The sequence below is a fragment of the Cydia strobilella genome, chromosome 5 (genome assembly GCF_947568885.1).
Source record: "Cydia strobilella chromosome 5, ilCydStro3.1, whole genome shotgun sequence".
In the NCBI taxonomy this organism is placed as follows: Eukaryota; Metazoa; Arthropoda; class Insecta; order Lepidoptera; family Tortricidae; genus Cydia; species Cydia strobilella.
Window position 1 is genome coordinate 6,905,703 of NC_086045.1, and position 18,787 is coordinate 6,924,489.

The window sequence follows — 18,787 nt, forward strand, 5'->3', positions numbered from 1 at the left end:
TAAAATAAATAAATATGCTTCATGTGCGTAGAGCCAGGAAAAGTCCTTGTGCACATGAAGAAGTTAAGAACCCTTCTCTGATGGAAACCAACATAATATGAACTTAGGTGGTTATGTGTTTAAATCGTAAAAGTTTAAATCAATAAACTCTAGCCACCTAGACCAAACAACCAAAGCCGCCAAGCAAAAAGCAATTTTTAATAAGTCAAAATAAAGATTCAAAATACAATGGAACGGGAGACCTTTTTATAGACATCTAGGCGGCTAGAGAATATTATAAATGACCTTTATGAGTAAAGTACTTACTTCTTCATAAACGGCCAACACTTGTAGAAGTCGAACACCAGGTTAATCAGAAGGATGGTGAGTCCGGTTTCCTTGGCCAGCATACTTAGCGCCCCAAGCATTATGCTTAGCCATACGCATTTCTTGTTCTTCGATGGTCTGTACACAGTTGATGGCGTTAGATCTTAAATTTAGTCAAAATTATTGTTTTAGTCACTCCTAGAGAGCCCGAGTTTAATTTTAAAGCACTAAGGGCCACTTGCACCATTCAGTAACCCAGGGTTAACCGGTTAAACCTTACCATAGTTACCAGTACAATTTGACACTGGGTTTACGATTTAACGGGTTAACCCCGGGTTAGTGATATGATATGGTGCAAGTGACGCTAAGAGTGCTAACGGACGGTCCGCGTTGGCAAGGCGCCGCATATATAGGTAGTTACCGTCATTCACCGCGGGGCGGGCGCTTGCGCTTAATAACTTCAATACAATAATGTAAATGATAATGGATAGAACACAATTGAAAATAAATACCTGTGATAGAGTAGAAGCGACGCAAGGAAGAGTATGCATGCTAACACGTCGGCCCTGCCCACGACACCAGCCACCTGTAGACAAAAAATATACAAATAACAAGATGGATCTTGTTATATAGTTACGAGCAGGTGATGGGAGTAGGTAGTGGAACACCTTAAGCGTGATAGTATAAGAACGTATATTCTCTAAATGCCTGCCTATATATACATGTTAGGTTGCGCTGACACAAGCAATATGCGTTTATGTCGCAGTGAACCAAATCGTTACTGCTAAACACGGAAAGTGGACATTTGCCACATTACAATATACATATAAAAAATATTCATTAAATTATTTAAGGACCCAGCACAAGGCCGAACGTTTATTCCATTTTTATTATATTATATCTCTATTACGTGCCTCTATTTTCCGTGAAAATAATATTTCCAAATACTTAGCAGTTTGGAAGCAAAGGTAAAAGGATACATTCTAATGGCGTTATTCATAAACGCGTTACAATCCTCAATTAGCTGTTGATCTTTTGTCTCAATCTGTCATTGTGACTTATGTATTTGTAACAAAGTGATATATATATATTGTAAGAAAGGGATTAAGTTATTCAAATTCCAAAGAGGCTCTCTGGAATTTAATAACTTTATCCCTTACGAGCTGGAGTGGTGAAAATTATTTTCTACGGAACCTATTACAATTGCTCAATCGGTATAGTTACCTGGATTTTGTATTCCAAACAAAATTTTTGTATGGGTTAGTGAAAAGTTTTACTTACGGCCTGATTCTCTCTATTTGGAAAATTATTCCAGGTTATTTTTTGGCGCGTTGTTTCATCTGATACTATTGATGCCTGACTGCGTCATGAAAATCTCCCTACCCCGCAAGCGGGCCCTATTGACCAATGAAAACGGTCCCCTGAATGCGTGCGGGCCCTACGGCATTCGTTATTGAAATCTCCCGTGGGTACCCCCCATGCGGGCCATATCGATCAATAAAACTGAGCCAGTAAATGGCTTTGTCTGTGATCAACATGTACTTAATTAAAAAAAAAATGATATTTTTAAACATATCATTTTTTACATTTTTATATAAATTATCATTTAAATTCTAATGTAAAAGAATGACTAGTTTCTGATCCATTTTCACGATTATATATTATGTAGTTGTTTGTAACATTACCTATTCTGTGATTCTAATTAGTATGATGGTAGTTGCACTTAACCTTTCGGAAACAAAAAAATCATAACACACCGTAACTAAAGGTCTGTTAAATGATTAATGAGCGAAGGGGGACGATAGATGCAAAAGCGCGCTTTGTTTCCATGAATATGAAATTTTATTTCCCTCCCGACGTTTGTTTATTCTAAAAGTCGTGTTATTGCCATTCTTATGGCTGTAATGAATCTCAGGTCGCTTATTGCCATATATACGGAGAGCTAGCCACGAAAAATGGTGCAGTATTATAATGAGAGCCCCAAAACTTACACCCCACCAAAAGTATGGAAACAACGTTGTTTTCTTTAATATCTTACTCTTTGTTGTATATATTTTTAAACTAAGACTTACATTAGGAAAACCCAAAAGGTTAAAAGTACACGCTTCCTGAATATTGTCAAAAAGCTAAAAAAATAAAGTAGGAAAAAGTTACATAATTACACCTACCCTTTAATTACATGACAAAATGTTGAATTGGCAACTATCACAGCCAGAGTATTAATTTACTTTTAAAATGTTCTATTATTATTTTTACCAAACTGTCAATGAGTAGTATAAAATCCATCGCTTAAAAGATCACAGTTTTCTATTGAAATAAAAGTTTATTGTGTTTGTTTCCATACTTTTAGCCACGGTGACCACGAACGCTGTAAAGAGTTCGAAACATCGGGATGTATTATAAATTCAATATACGCGATATAATCCGTTTTCATAGTTTTATTTCATGAGTAACTATCGCGGTAACCGAAGACAATATTAAAATAATGTTTTTTTCTCCATACATTATAATTTTCATTATTTTGTTTGATATTACGCATTTTTTTTAATTGCCAAGAGTAATAATTTTTTTAAATCAAATTCTCCATCGAATGCGGTTTTTTTTGTAGCGAAATAAGCAATGTGCCACCTTCCTCGATTTGGGACCACAGTGCGCCGTTGAACAACTGCCCGACGCCTGCAACTAGTAATAAGGTTCCCATCAAAAACATTACATGTAAAAAGATGCAAGTCTCGCAACGCAGTTCTTCTACTACAAATAAGTTTTGAGATGTAATGTGAAACCAAGTCGGTTATTTTAGTCATGCCAGGGGGTGTTAAAACCGTATCAATATTAGATACCTTTTTTTTATAATACTTATAATGACTTGGCAATCGCACGGCTACATAATAAGAAGGATAATTCGTCAACTATTTAAATTAATCCTAATTGAACATATAGCGGTAGTCCTAATGACATGCAGGCAATACACATACGAGCACAAGTTTAGTAAAGCATTGTAAGATTTGACCCACACTAACAAAATAACATACATACATACTAACAGGGCAAGGTAAATAAAAGCTTGTAAAAATCACGTGGCGTATTCTCACCGCTTCAGTGTGCACAGGATGCACAGCGAACAGTAGCGCCGCAAGCAACGCAAACGGGCGTTGCAGTCGCGCGACTGATGTGCATGCGCTCGCGACTAACGCGCAACAGATCGCGTGCAGCACTACGTTACTAACGTGATACCACCACGGCTTGAGGCCGGAGAACGCATGGTTAAGTCTGAAACAAGACAAAAAAGAAAATTTAATAAACCCGACAGCGTATCAAATTAATTAGGAAACTTTACCTGAGAATCGTTGCTAAACTATACAGCGCGATTTTGTTATGTCTGACTATAGTCTGTGGGGTGAATACGTAGACTACACTGTACAACTTTTACTATGGAGCCAACCACGAAATCTGGAAAAATTAATTCGCCGCTCCATAAAAACATTGACATAAGATTCGCCGGAATGTATTACGCAGCGTGCAGTCGAGTATACATTTTTTCAGCTTATTGCAATGAATTAAGGTGAAAAAATGTATACATATTTATGAACTTGACTATACTACGTAGGCGAATAAAGCGTTGCGGCGCGGGATGAATCAATCCTTTGATATAACCTATAGAAGTGTCCTACGTGCGTATGTGAGCCTACTTATTTGTTGAATCAACAAGTAGATACCCCTAAAGTTGTGTGTTCTTTTCAACATTACGGGTATTAAGTATTACGGTCTTCTTAAAGTCGCAAGTTCTTCCATACGACTGATGCTTACATAATTAATATAGGGAAATAACGTTCGATAATCTTTCAACTTTTGCTTGTTTCATACCCTACTCATAAAGGGTATGAAAGTATTATGTATTATTATTTCGAAAGTACGAGATGAACTGACACTAGTTTAGTCAATCTGAAATCGAGATTTTTAAGTAGCATTCTTACAGTTTACATACCTACTCGTATTTAAAATGAGTTATAGGGTGTTGCAATGCAACCTGTTGCCTTCCTATACATGTACTAGTGAACAAAATATTGAGGCCACAATTATTTTTCTAGGTAACTAGTCTAAAAATAACGTGTAAATAAGTACAAAAGAGCCTTGACATTTAAATCGATGTACTTAACGACAGCCGGAAAATAAATTTCTATTTATTAGTTGCTCGTACACATTTGTTTTGTGTCATTATAAGTAAGGACAATTTACTTACACACTTAGACAAACTTTCCGTCGTCTGTTTACATTGTGAGTAAATGTTTGAACACGATTGGACAGGTAGAACGATCAATAAATAAATAAAAATAAAAATAAAAAACAAGATGTCCTGTGCTAATGACGGGAATTATTGGAATATCTTTATGATCACCAGTATAACTGCAAAACAGTTTTTTTTTTTGTGAAGAGTAGGTATATTATTTACTCCCGATATATAAATGACACGTGTGTCCAAATATGTATCAATATTTCTATTGTAATTACCTATTATGTGTAAGGTCGCTTTTTATGCATAACACATTGTCAAGTTAGCATACTGAGCAGGAATGCTCCCGGTACTGAGTTTGTATGGCGAGAACCCGGAATTCCCGGTTAAGGTACTGTATTTGTATAGAAAACCAGTTCCAGGAGCACTCCCTAAAACTGTTGGACTATTAAGTTGATTTGTATAAGATAGTTCAAGAATATTTATTTGATTACTTCTGTCTATCGCTAACCTAAAAATAGAAAATAATATGTCTAAATTCAAATACCGATAATAGGCCATAATACTTATTGTCCTCACTACGTTTTCAGGATTATAAATAATTCCACGAGATAGTTTTTCTCGCACGCTTAGATTGAGCACTTGGTACAAACATCAAGAAGAAGGATATTTTTCACGCTTCTTGCTTTCACATTCTAATATTTAAAAAATCTTAACTCACGAAAACCGCCAACCAAAAAGCATCATTCATACTAACAACATTACATCGTTCTGAGGTAAATTGTGGGGAAAAGGGGTCTCACGTAGTCACTCACTGAGATTGCCGAGCGCGTCCGTATGGGAACCGTGTGCTTCTATTTATCAGCAAATTCAAAATATATGTGGAAGCTGTCCTTTGTGCTCAGCAAACCAGTGGATGTACTTAGTGGGTACCTATAAAGGTGGGTGAGTGTGTAGATAAAAGTGCATAATAATTGTTAAATTATATATAAAAAGTGGTTCTATTTAGGTACAAGAGATTTTTTTTATTAGCCTACTTTGGTGTCCCACTGCTGGGCAAAGGCCTCCCCTCGTTTTTTCCACTCGACCCTGTCATCGGAATTTACCACCATTTGGGGTAGAATGCGTCCAAGTAGTCCCGCCATCTCCTTTTCGGTCTGCCTGAACCCCGGCCTGCACCGTCTATGGTGTTCCGTGGGTCCCACTCAGTAACCATTTTGGCCCACCTTTCCGGGTACATGCGACAGACACTTAGCGGTCTTGACGCCTACATCTACAACTCCAGTTCTGGAGCGTAGTTCCGTGTTTCTGATTCGATTAGTTCTACGAACACCTAATATACTACGCTCCATCGCTCGCTGGCAAACCTTGAGTTTCGATTTTACAGCCTCAGTTAATGACCAAGTTTGTGCACCGTAGGGTAGGATGGGCAGGATGCACATGTCAAGGAGTTTACGCTTAAGACACAAGGGAAGGTCACCCTTCATTAGCGCTTTCATGGACCAGAAGCTCTTCCAGGCGTTATAAGAGAATTATACTCGAATTTCTTTAGAAGCTTTAAATATTTAACTGAATAATAAAGGAAAAGAATCTTTTAATGTCATTACCGGGTATAACGCGATTAAATTTCATTATTTTGTCTTCCGTGACCACGGCTAGTGCAACCTAGTTGAAACGTCGGAAAAAAGGTGAAATAATGAAATTTAATCGTATTAGACCCGGTAATGACATTAATTATGTGTAAATACAAAACGCGAGAGATTAAAGTGTTATATCTACTCGTAAAAGACTTTTTTGTATGTAAAACACTTGGACGTTAAGAGCTCACATCTCTTTTTTGTAGGTAGTTTTAGCCAGTACACTTGCGAACTGTAAATTTTTGCATAGAGGAAGACCTGTGAATGCTGTGATGTCGGATATTTCGGAGCAATACTTAGATACCTAAGGGCAAAGCATTAACAATTTTTGCAAAAAAAATACTACAACCCGCCTGCTTATTTTTCGAACCACATAGTTGGCTGGCCAAACAATTTGGCATTTGCCAATGTCAACAGACTGAGAACAAAGAAGAACAACACAACATATACTTAAATACCAACGCCCGCATAGGACATACAATACATACATCACTACACGTTTTGTTATAACTAGGTTAAACAAAGGTGAGCGATTAGATCTGGACTCCAGATACAGACGACAAAAACATTATAATTATACGAGTAATCCGTTATACTTTAAGGCTACTCTATAATACAATGTTGTTTTTCTTCAAAAACCTGCCGAAAATCCGAAATTAGTAAGGGCGTAGGTTATGAAATTTTAGTAATGTGTAATTTTGATAAAACAGATTATGAATTAAACAGTGGAATTAGACTTAGTTATTAGAACTACTTTGTTTGAAAACCATTTTATCCCCTTTAATTGCGGGATATAAAATTTTACTCCATGTTATGTTTTATTTAATTTATTTCATGTAAATAAGCCGCTACTGCGTAAAATTTGCATATATTCATATTGTCTTGGTTAATAAATATTATTACAGTGGGACGTTACGTTTTGCGACATAAATATACTCAGCACAGCACAGCAGCCATCTTACGAAGATTTGCAATAATAAAGTAATAGGTATACGATAAAGTGCAATTTTAGAGTAGTACTTACGCTTATCTCAATAACTGAATATTTTCTACACAATTACCACAATTAAAAAACTACACAATACATACCCATTAAAAACCTACCCTTTGTCGTTAGCAACCCATTCAACCCAACACACCATAATTTTATTTATTTATGTCAAGGAGGATATAATAGGATAGAGCGGTACTGTCATAGTAAATTTTGTAGCCACAGTAAATTCACTGCCATCTTCCGACACACGATTAAAATTAAAAAATATATATCAAAAATTGTATTTATATATGGATAAATGTTTTTATTTTCTTTGCATTAATAATTTTTATATTATTTTGACCCATGTTCTTTCACTGATATGCGTCAAAATTGTTAAAAAACAAACGAAACTGTCAACGCCATCTATCCGAGAGTAGGCCAAAGGGAGTGGCGCCATCTGATCGAGAATCAAATTTTCTTGATTTTCAAGGCACGTTTTTTCCTTACACTGTAACCATCTATTACGGAGTTATATCTATCTTTGTCTATGTGAACTGATGAAAACTGTCGTCTAACAAAACGGTGTCACGCGTATTACCCCGAAATTGTTCCGAGCGGGAAAATTGAACGAAAGATAAAACTTGTAGACCCGATGTTCAGAAAAACCGCCGTCGCCAACACGCCCACCAAATTGGAACACCTAATCAAAAGTTACACCACAGAATTGCAACAATATCGGGTTATTACTTATTTGAAACGTATTACTTTTTTCAGGGATCCGTATTCCGTGTCCGAAAGGAGCCAATGGAACACTGAGTACTTACGGGCTAATTCGAGCAATGATCTAGATATCAACTACCACTTTCCACTAGATATGAAACAGAAACGATAACAAGATATTTAAGAAACAAGAGGAGCCAAGTAAAAAAAAAATTAATATATTTTCATAGAAAATAATTTAATTTGTTCTTAGAAGACGAGCCAAATTTAGAGTTAAAAATGAAAGTGAAAATGAAAACTTGTATTTTATGTTCTACTAAGAGCTGTCAAACTTAAAAACATCTATGGCTAGATTAAAACAGAAATTCAAGCAATATAATAACGAAAAATGGAGTGTGTAAGTGTCGTAAGACAGCGTAGCGTGTAAGTCTGACTGAAAAAAAACCGGCCAAGTGAGAGTCGAACTCGCGCACGAAGGGTTCCGTACCATTACGCAAAAAAACGGCTAAATAATCACGTTTGTTGTATGGGAGCCCCACTTAAATATTTATTTAATTCTGTTTTTAGTATTTGTTGTTATAGCGGCAACAGAAATACATCATGTGTGAAAATTTCAACTGTCTAGCTGTCACGGTTCATGAGATACAGCCTGGTGACAGACGGACAGACAAACAGACAGACAGACGGAGGGACAGTGGAGTCTTAGTAATAGGGTCCCGTTTTTACCCTTTGGGTACGGAACCCTAAAAACTAGACCTTCGTTAAAATAATAAGTAAGTAGTTACATAATAACAAAACGTGTGATGGTACAGAACCCTCTGTACAAGGGGCGCACTATACTAGGTATATATACACTTGACTTTTTACGTAAAAGCTGATTGAACCGCTTTTTAAGGTTATCTAGAAATAACAGGGATTATGTCACGGAATCAACCGCCATTTTTCCAAGTTTATGTCTTCGGGTCCATAAGGTTTGATTGGTTCCTTGTACCTTTAGAAAAAGACACTTATTTTTTATTGGTATCCATATGTCGGCTTCGTATCGTATTTAGAGTGGCTATATCGGGTTATGCAGCGCATATTTTTATAGTTATCCCGAGTCTATAATTTTTTTGTATTATACCACTGAGCACAGAGGTATAAAAGTCCCAAAGTATTAAACATCGGCAAGCATTATTATTTGTTAGATTTTACAAATCCCAAAGCTATCGACTACAACAATTACAAAAACAAACCACGGTGCAAGGATATCACTGTACGCAAACTGCATGGACTCACTCCTTGATTGCTTTTTAATAGACCAAGTCGTATATTCTTATTACTTGCGTGAGCGTCGGCGAAGCGAGCTCTCAGGTCTACCAGTGTAGCGTAATCTCGAGATATGTAGGATAACATAAGATTGAATTATAGTGTTGGTATAGCTTAAATAAAGCTTAAGTTTTTGAAGTCCCCAACTTCGTTAGTGTTTAATGTCTCGACAAAGTAAGTTTTTATTTGAGTACATAAAAACCGTCGAGTTACGCTTCAAAGACATTTTTTTCGCTAAAGAAAAAATGCACAAATGGCTTGAACAAGACTCAAAATATAGATGAAGACTTATTAGATTCGATTTCTTACTAATGATTTATACTAGTGCATCTTAACTCTCAACTTTCCAGCAGGTAGGAACTCCGGAAGAATTACTCGGGTGGCAGACTGGAACCATATACTTAAAAGGGGCTAGGTATAATCAAAATACTTATTTTATCAGCACTCCAATATCACCTAAAAATACCTTCTCGTATTCGGAGATGACTCAGACGCAAAAAAAAATTTTGATTTTGGCACTGGTTTATAAAATGGTTCAAGTCTTCCACATGGCCAAGTATCCAAAACTCTCCCTACTCGGTAATCGTGTGTAATGACACTGTCCCGATATAGCCCGGGCGCCGGCGTTGATTTGTTCTACGTGGCCAGGTTTCCTATTAGCAGTCGCAGTTTGTTTGGAACGAACCGATACATTCTAATTGCCCCTACATTATCATGTATGTCTGTGGACTTTAGAAGCTTTGATGTTGAGTTTTAAACTCTGGTTTTTAGTTCCGTGGAATTCAAACGTTTCCTGGACTGGTACTGCCAGGCAAAAAACTACTTTAATTTATGGTGAGAAAACAAGCCAAAATAAAATATTGGAAATACGTTTAAAAGAAATATAGAGTTAGACCAAGAAAAGGCTGCGGAGATTTTGACAGCACACGCAGTGCCAGTGTTATTTATACGTCATAATTTCACAGAAGTTTGACGTTTAAAATGACACCTGCACTACGTGTGCTGTCAAAATCTCTGCAGACTTTTCTTGGTTTAACTATAGTTTAATTTTAAAGTGCACTATTTGGACATGAGAAAATATGAGGTACTGTAAGGCTAGTGAATATTTTTTTTACAGGTATCATTATAATGACTTTCATATTAATATCATAAAACTTTGTAAAATTGTATTTTTTATACTGTCTCGCTTAATGAAATAAATGGCTAGTATACAAGACTTATACTGTCCAGCGGAAAATAAATCAACTGTTGCAGTTTCGCAAAAAGAATCGCAGTTATCACTTTCAGCCGTCAAATATCCCCCAAACAAATTGAAAAACTATTCACGTCATGAGCATGACTCATGTCAATCGGCTTTCAACAGTTTCAACTTGAATGTGCAAATGTATTTCTCAGTTAAATAAGAGTACATGCAAGAAATATTAACTTTATCTCATATTATTTAAGTAATTTGGTAAATCGTCAGGCCTCTTCAATGCAAAACTCACAACCAGAAAACAAGGTTACTTATAACATTTCGGAACAAGGGAAAAAACTTTTTTTTCTCCGTATGACCTGTTTCGTCTGTCCATCCTATTCATAAAAAAACAGCTAAAAATGCAGTTCCGTGATGCAGGGTCAGGGCAGGAAATCATTTTTAAAATAATTATTTTTATACCTTTTCATACAAAAAAAAAAAAAAATTGTGCAAAAAATGACAATGTTATGTAATTTTGTGTGACATATTTGGCTGTTACAACTGGACAGTGTTGCCCATTTATTCTTTATTCTGGAATACATCACTTCAAAGTAGGCATTCATACATTTTTTGTAGGAAAAAAATATAGCCGTGGGGTGACGATTTCCATACAAATGGAACTATGGCACAAGGCTAAAAATGCAGTTGCGTGATGCAGGGTCGCGTGCCCCTAAATGTTTTATAATGACAACCTCGGCACAATGTCCTTTTGTGTGAGCTTTTTATTGTCCACTAATGGTCCTTTTGTGATAAAAGATAGCCTAGTGCTTTAACCGATTTACGTGATTAACGATGGTGATAGTACATGTACGTATGTTCAATCGTTTGATGATCTGGTAGTTTTGTAAGTAAATTTAAAGTGTGCCAGATATAACCGATTTAATTAAATTTACAGGTTCTATTACTAATAAAATACCTAATCATAATTATAATATCGGTTTCCGTGTTGCAGTATCGTGATGTGTATTAGTAGGGTAAGTAAGGGCTGATCCCCCCCATTGTGCGGGTGTCCTGGCGCCAAGCTGGGGCTGCCGGGGAGCGCCATGGTAGAGTGTACTCGATCCCATGGCGCCCTCACAAACGGCAAAGAGGATATGAAACGCCGGAGTGGGTTTAGTGGATAGGGCCAGGTTCTCCCTCCCCTCTCGCCAGTGAGAGGGGACAGGAGCGCCGAGTCCCACACACCCCCCCATCAATGGCCTTCCCGTGGCCGGGGGGACGGTGCGTAACAGCATTCGCCCACTCCGTTAACAAAAAAAAAAGGTTAAGTAAGGGCAGTGAATTAATGTATGGAGCAGTATGCACTTTATTAGTCTCAGGCGATGCCGCTGATTTGGCCCAGTAACCACGAAATCGTACCGTGCGTACCCCCCATAAAGGGGGAGTGAAAGGGTCGGCTCCCCAGGTCAACCTCTCCCCCCTCTTTTTATGGGGGTAGTCACGGCACGATCTCGTGGCTACTGGGCCAAGCGGCATCGCCTGAGACAAAAGTGCATACTCACTATATATATAGGTACCTATTAAGAAGATAAGAAGAGGTAATTACAATACTGCAACACAAAAAAACACACAATACAAATGCCCGGGTTATTTTTGATTCCGTTTCCTATAGAGATACTTTACTTATGCCGCAAAAGAAGCTCTCCATGCAAATTCGTTTGACTTTGCCAGAGTTTGTTTAGTGTTCCGCTTCCGCGAGTTCGCACGATAATTAACCTTTAAACAATAAGAACAATCGACTTCAAAAGTAGATTGTGTCACAAGGAAGCAAAATGACATATTTACGGTACGATACCGATCTGTCAGTGTCAAAAGTGACGTATTTGGTTGAAGAAATGTCGCTTGACACTGACTGACTTTTGACATATTTACGGCGAGGGCATACATTGAATCCTGAGTAGTTAACTGTTAACGCCCAAGTTGAAATAGTAGATTGTGTCACAAGGGAGCAAAATGACATATTTACGGCGAGGGCGTACAATTGAATCCTAAACGAAGCGAAGGATTCTATAATAGAATCCTGAGCGTAGCGAGGGATTCTACCATAGAATCCTGAGCGTAGTGAGGGATTCAAGTGTTAACGCCCAAGGTGAAAATAATTTTGCTACCATGTGACACATACTGCTTTTCACATCACCTATGAGGAAATTACATACATATATTAGGTTTCAAAACATTATTATTTTAAGCAAAGATCGATACGGACAAAGTGCAAAAAATATGTATACACGACCTTAGTATAGGTACATACTTCTGGCACTTTGTCCGTATCGATATTTTCAGACGTGACTGTACTAACAATTTAAAAGTACCTACAGCTCATAATTATGAACCTAATATCTTTTTAAAGACATCAGCAAACACATAAAATGATACAATGAAAATTAAGTACATTATTTTTGTAGATTTTTCTGGTAACAAATTAGCTCTTACCCCTTTGAACCAAATCTTCGGAAGACCACTTTGAAGACTAAATAATGATATCACTTATATTTATTATTATAAAGTTATTGATTTAAACTAAGTATTTACAAATTTGTACACAATCCAGAACCGCATAATTATGCTTTGTGAAATATTTGTACAAAACTTTTTAAATATAAACTTTTTAAATTGCATAGACAAGTATGGCTGCGTTTAAGGAGACCTAAAATGTCAAAATAAAAATTAAATTATTAAACTAATGTTTTTTTACGTTTCTTTGTAAATATTACGCTAATTAATTAATTTACATAATTTAAAAATGCTATAAATTAATTTAGAATACGCTAATTACGTTTACGATTACAACAAAATATTATTTAAGTCAGAAAAATTGTATTGCATGCGATTATAAAGAAATTGTTATCGATTATATGCATACTAATTTCATATGCCTTTGTGTCAATATTTCATACTGTCAACAAAATGTCCTTGAACAGAAAAGTGGCACTTTGATCCCTCCTAGCAGGGAAGAAAAGTTCCCTTTTCGAATAGGTGATGTGAAAATAATTTTGCTGCCATGACACATACTGCTTTTCACATCACCTATAAGGAAATTATTAGGTTTCAGAATATTATTTTAGCTAAAAAAAAAATAATAATAAAAAATAATAATAATAATAATAAAAAAAAAAAAAACATCCGCTGACACTGACAGACGTCCTTTTACATTTCTTTTGATAAAATATATTTTAAATGTGGTTTTTGCCCTAAAATAGTGATAAATACTCATGTGTGAACCGAGTTATTACTAAACCATGCGGACAATTGATATTTTTCATTGTAGACACCGCGACCATGGGTCGCAGTCGCATTACAACCGTGTTGACATTTGTCATACTTCACCGGCAAAACTACAAAATTATTAGAAATGATAACAAGGAGTCGAACTAAAGCGGTAACATCAAGCGCACGACCACCACCCCCGCCCGCCTCGTCCAGTTCCTCGTCCACATCGTCGTCAGGCGACGAGTTTGCAACGGCGCCTGACACAGACGGGTCGAGTGACGAGAGCGGGCCGCCGCCGCCGCCGCCGCCACGACCACCTGCGCGACGAGGGCGGCCACCGCTGCCGGCACGCTTGGGGCCTGCGGGACATCCTGCCCCGCCCACGGCTCCCGCTGCCGGTGGTATAGTGCGTCGCATGAGATGGTCTCAATCCATTAATGAGAATGTCATGCGCGCCTATTATGGGGCTACAGAGGGGGGAACACAGCTATCCGCGTATCGTTCAAGAATACTGCCACTGTTTCAGGTTCTTGAACCCACCATCACCGTGTCGGAGCAACGATTATCGGATCAGGTGCGCGTCATTCAGCGGCTAAAGCGTTTGGATGATGCGACACTTGATCGGCTTCGCCTGGAGGCTCTCTCTGCTCGCGCAGCCTCCGCCTCGGTGCGAGATCTGCCCGCCACGTCGCCGGATCCGGTGCCCGCACCCGACCTGGCACCGGGGGCGCCGCGGGTTGATTTTAGTACCGACGAGGGGGATTTTGCGAGTCAGAGCGTGAGTACATCTGCCAATGAGCAACTGAGGAGGACTTTGGAAGAGACGATTACGCAGTATCGCGCCACAACCAACTCTAGGCCACGATTACCACGTCTGCCTATAAATAGACGCAATCTAGCGCTAGTGGGAGCCCTAAACGCTTTACTAGAGCCACATTTACGGACTAGCAAAGATTTAGATGATACGCACTCGATCATGTACTGCGGAGCCATCGCGGCGTGCCGTGTTGCTCGAGTCAAGTTTCCGAACGCTGAACGTGCACCTAGGACCGCCGGAGGTGTCCCTGCATGGCAAGCGCGGATTGAGCGACGTATCAGCTCGTTTAGGACTCTCATTGCAAAGCTGATCTGCTTTAGGGGGGGCAACAACCGCCCCCGAGTAATGCGCTTTGTGAACCAGGCGTTCGCGGGGACGGATGTCAGGCCCCGCGACTACATGGCCAATGTCACAGAGCGCATCGACTTTCTAAAGCAGAAAGTCTATGCATGGGCAAACCGTATTCGCCGCTACAGAAAGCGTGTGGATCGATTCCAGCAGAATCGTCTTTTTCAAAGTGACCAAAGGAAGGTGTACCGAAGGTGGGAGGAAGCCGACTCTCGTGTGTCCGACGTGCGGCTACCGGATGCTACTGCCATGACTGATTTCTGGCGTAGCATCTGGTCAGTGCCTGTGGAACACACGGAGGGCGGTTGGATAGACGTTGTCGAACGTGAGTGCGAGAACATCGAACCTATGGGGGCTATCACCATCAGCCCCGATGACATAAGTTGTGCCATTCGTACGACCCAGAACTGGAAAAGTCCTGGACCGGACGGATTGCACAACTTCTGGCTAAAATGGTTTCGATGCTCGCACGCACGGTTGGCAACGCAGTTCCAACAAGCCCTAGAGCTCGGTTCCCTCCCACCTTCCCTAACAACTGGTGTAACCTTCCTGCTCTACAAGTCCGGTAGTACCACGGAAGCAAAGAACTACAGACCCATCACGTGCTTGCCTACACTTTACAAGCTCCTTACATCCATTTTGAGAGCAAAAATTAACGCGCACATTGTCGCTAACAACATTTTGGCCTCCGCTCAAAATGGATGTAGGGTTGGGTCCCGTGGTACTAAAGAGCTCCTCCTCATAGACATGACCATATGCCAGCAAGTTCGACGGAACAAGGGGGCCCTCTCGGCCGCCTGGATTGACTATAAGAAGGCCTATGATTCGGTGCCTCACTCATGGCTGAGAAGGGTATTGGAGCTGTATAAACTTGATGCAGCTTTAATATCCTTCCTAAGTGCGTGTATGAGGCAGTGGATCACAGTCCTTCGTCAACCAGGAGGTGGAGATGACCGCCCTGGCCCGCAGGACTTTATAAGGATCGAGCGAGGAATATTTCAGGGTGACAGTCTGAGTCCCCTGTGGTTCTGCCTAGCTCTGAATCCCCTCAGCACCCTGCTGAAGGATTCAGGGTTAGGTTGCCAGCTTCGGAGAGAGGGTGAAGTCATTTCTCACCTTCTGTACATGGATGACCTCAAGCTATTTGCGCCAAATAACCAAGACTTGACGGTGCTATTAAAAACCACAGAAGTTTTCAGTACCGCCATCAGAATGGAGTTTGGTGTCGATAAGTGTGCGGTTATGCATGTACAGCTGGGGGAGGTTGTAAATTCAACAAATTTACAACTTTCTGAGACAATGTCTTTCAGATCTATCTCTGAATCAGAAACCTATAAATACCTTGGTATGTCACAGTCGTTGGGTATTGAGGGCGAGGGTATTAGACGGTCGGTGAAGGAGCGCTTTTTCAGTCGGCTCACAAAAGTCCTTAACAGTCTTTTGTCAGGAGGCAATAAAGTGCGCGCCTTCAACGCCTGGGTAATGCCCATACTCATATACTCCTTTGGCATACTAAGGTGGACTCAGACCGAGCTGGACGCCCTGGATCGGAGGGTCCGTCTACTACTCACCACACACCGTATGCTACACCCACGCTCGTCAGTTATGAGATTGTACATCTCACGGAAGTGTGGAGGTCGAGGCTTCCTTAACGCCAAAGATCTCCACAACCGCGAGGTATGCAATCTCAGGAATTATTTCCTTAACAACGAGTGTGGGATGCATCGTGATGTGGTGGCAGTGGACGGGCACTTCACGCCGCTCTCCTTGGCAAACGAGAACTGGCACAAACCTGTGGTACAAAGTGCTGCGGGCCGCAGGGCGGTATGGGAGAGTAAGGTGCTACACGGGCGGTTCTACAAGGCCCTCATGGGACCCGATGTAGACCTGCTCGCGTCGGTGAACTGGTTACGATTCGGGGACCTCTTCGGAGAAACCGAGGGTTTTGCCTGTGCAATTGCGGACGAAGTTATGATGACGAACAACTATCGGAAATATATCCTGAAGGACGGTACGGTCGACATTTGTCGGGCATGCCGCCGTCCCGGAGAGTCACTCAGGCATATCATTTCCGGTTGTTCTCATCTTGCTAACGGCGAGTACTTGCACAGACATAATCTCGTAGCCAGGATTATTCACCAGCAGCTTGCTCTTCTATACGGCCTTGTGGACTGCGAAGTACCGTACTACAAGTATTTACCTGTGCCAGTTCTCGAGAATGGTCGTGCCACGCTCTATTGGGATCGATCTATTATCACTGACAGGACTATTGTAGCCAATAAGCCTGACATTGTGATAATAGATCGATCGCAGCGCCGGGCCGTGCTCGTCGACATCACCATCCCCCATGATGAGAATCTCGTGAAAGCCGAGAAGGACAAGTCCAGTAAGTACCTAGACTTGGCTCACGAGATAACCGCCATGTGGGATGTTGATTCGACGATCATTGTCCCGATAGTCGTTTCAGCGAACGGTCTCATAGCGAAGAGTCTCGACCAACACCTTGAGAGACTCTCGCTAGGTGGTTGGATCAAGGGTCAGATGCAGAAGGCGGTGATCTTGGACACGGCGCGGATAGTCCGCCGGTTCCTCTCTCTGCGGCCCTGACCACCGGCAGCTTGGGCCCTGCCCCGCTGCTGGCGGCACCCTAGGTTAGGTTTTTTATAATTTGTTTATATGTATTTTGTATTGTTTTGTAAGTGTTTTTATATTTTACTTTTATATGCATATTATAAAAAACCTAACGTAAGAAAAATAATAAATAAAGAGAATAATAATAATAAATATTCTTTATTGCACCACAAAGAAACAAAATTTTTAAAACAGATATACAATGTAAATAATGGTAGCAACAGGCGGTCTTATCGCTGTGAGCGATCTCTTCCAGACAACCTTAGGGTGGCAGGATATGAAGAACAAAAGTTTTTATAAACAGGTAGTGCACGAAATAATTAGAGGAACAGGAATTACACATACATTAATCAGACAGTACATATAGTAAATTTTAGATAAATAAATAAATAATATAACACAAATAAATATATAAATATATAAATATATATATATACATACACAATATATACACAGCAGCACATTAAGGAAGAGATAAGTAATGATTTTTAAGTAAGGTTTTAAAACTTTGAAGAGTTTTTGCGCACCTGATATCTAACGGCAGGCTGTTCCACAGCCGTACAGCTCGAAAAGTAAAAGAATCATTGTAGAATTTCGTAGAGGATGGAGGGGGAATAAGTAGATATTTCCGTGAAGGCCTGACGGAGGAGAGATAAAAGAAACGCTCTTTAAGATATGGGGGAGTAGAGGGGTTGAAAAGAACGTTATAAAGAAGAGCAAGAATATGGGAAGCTCGACGAAGACGTATAGGGAGCCACTTGAGTTGGGCACGGAAGTTGGAAATATGGTCAAATTTGCGTAGTCCAAATATAAATCTGACACAAACATTTTGCAAGCGCTCAAGTTTATTGAGCTGGTCCTCGGTAAGATCCAAATAACTGATGTCAGCGTAGTCTAATATAGGCAGAAGAAGTGATTGAGAAAGCGCAATTTTGGTGGCGAGTGGCAAGAAGTTACTTAGTCGGCGAAGTGAACCCATTGAAGCAAACATCTTCCTGCTTACCTCGCTAATCTGAGGTATCCAAGATAAAGTACGATCTATTATGATTCCCAGGTTTTTAACTTGATGTGAAAAGGGAATGTGAACACCATCAAACATTACGTCAGGTAGCAGAGAAAAGTCAATCCTAGGAGTTAATTTAGAACTACCTACAATTATCGCTTGGGTTTTACTTGGATTGACCTTAAGTCCATAACGCCTACTCCAGTCTGAGATGTAATCCAAGTCACGATTTATGGAGTTAATAATGATAGGTAGATCGCTAATGGCGCCCTGCGAATAAATTTGGAGGTCGTCGGCATAAAGGTGGTAAGATGAAGAGATACTACTGGTAATTGAATTTATAAAAATAGAAAAAAGAAGAGG

At 39.7% G+C, this 18,787-nt stretch overlaps 1 protein-coding gene across 1 annotated transcript in view; it reads right to left on the minus strand.

Moving 5' to 3' along the window:
• Positions 1-18,787, minus strand: part of LOC134741368 (protein O-mannosyl-transferase TMTC1-like) — a 153,102-nt gene that overhangs the window by 20,774 nt on the left and 113,541 nt on the right. Inside the window, exons 3-5 of the mRNA XM_063674125.1 lie at positions 3,399-3,576; positions 819-892; positions 307-444 (exon numbers count right to left, since the gene is read on the minus strand). Coding sequence (XP_063530195.1) covers positions 307-444; positions 819-892; positions 3,399-3,576 — 390 coding nt within the window. The remainder of the gene's footprint in view (positions 1-306; positions 445-818; positions 893-3,398; positions 3,577-18,787) is intronic.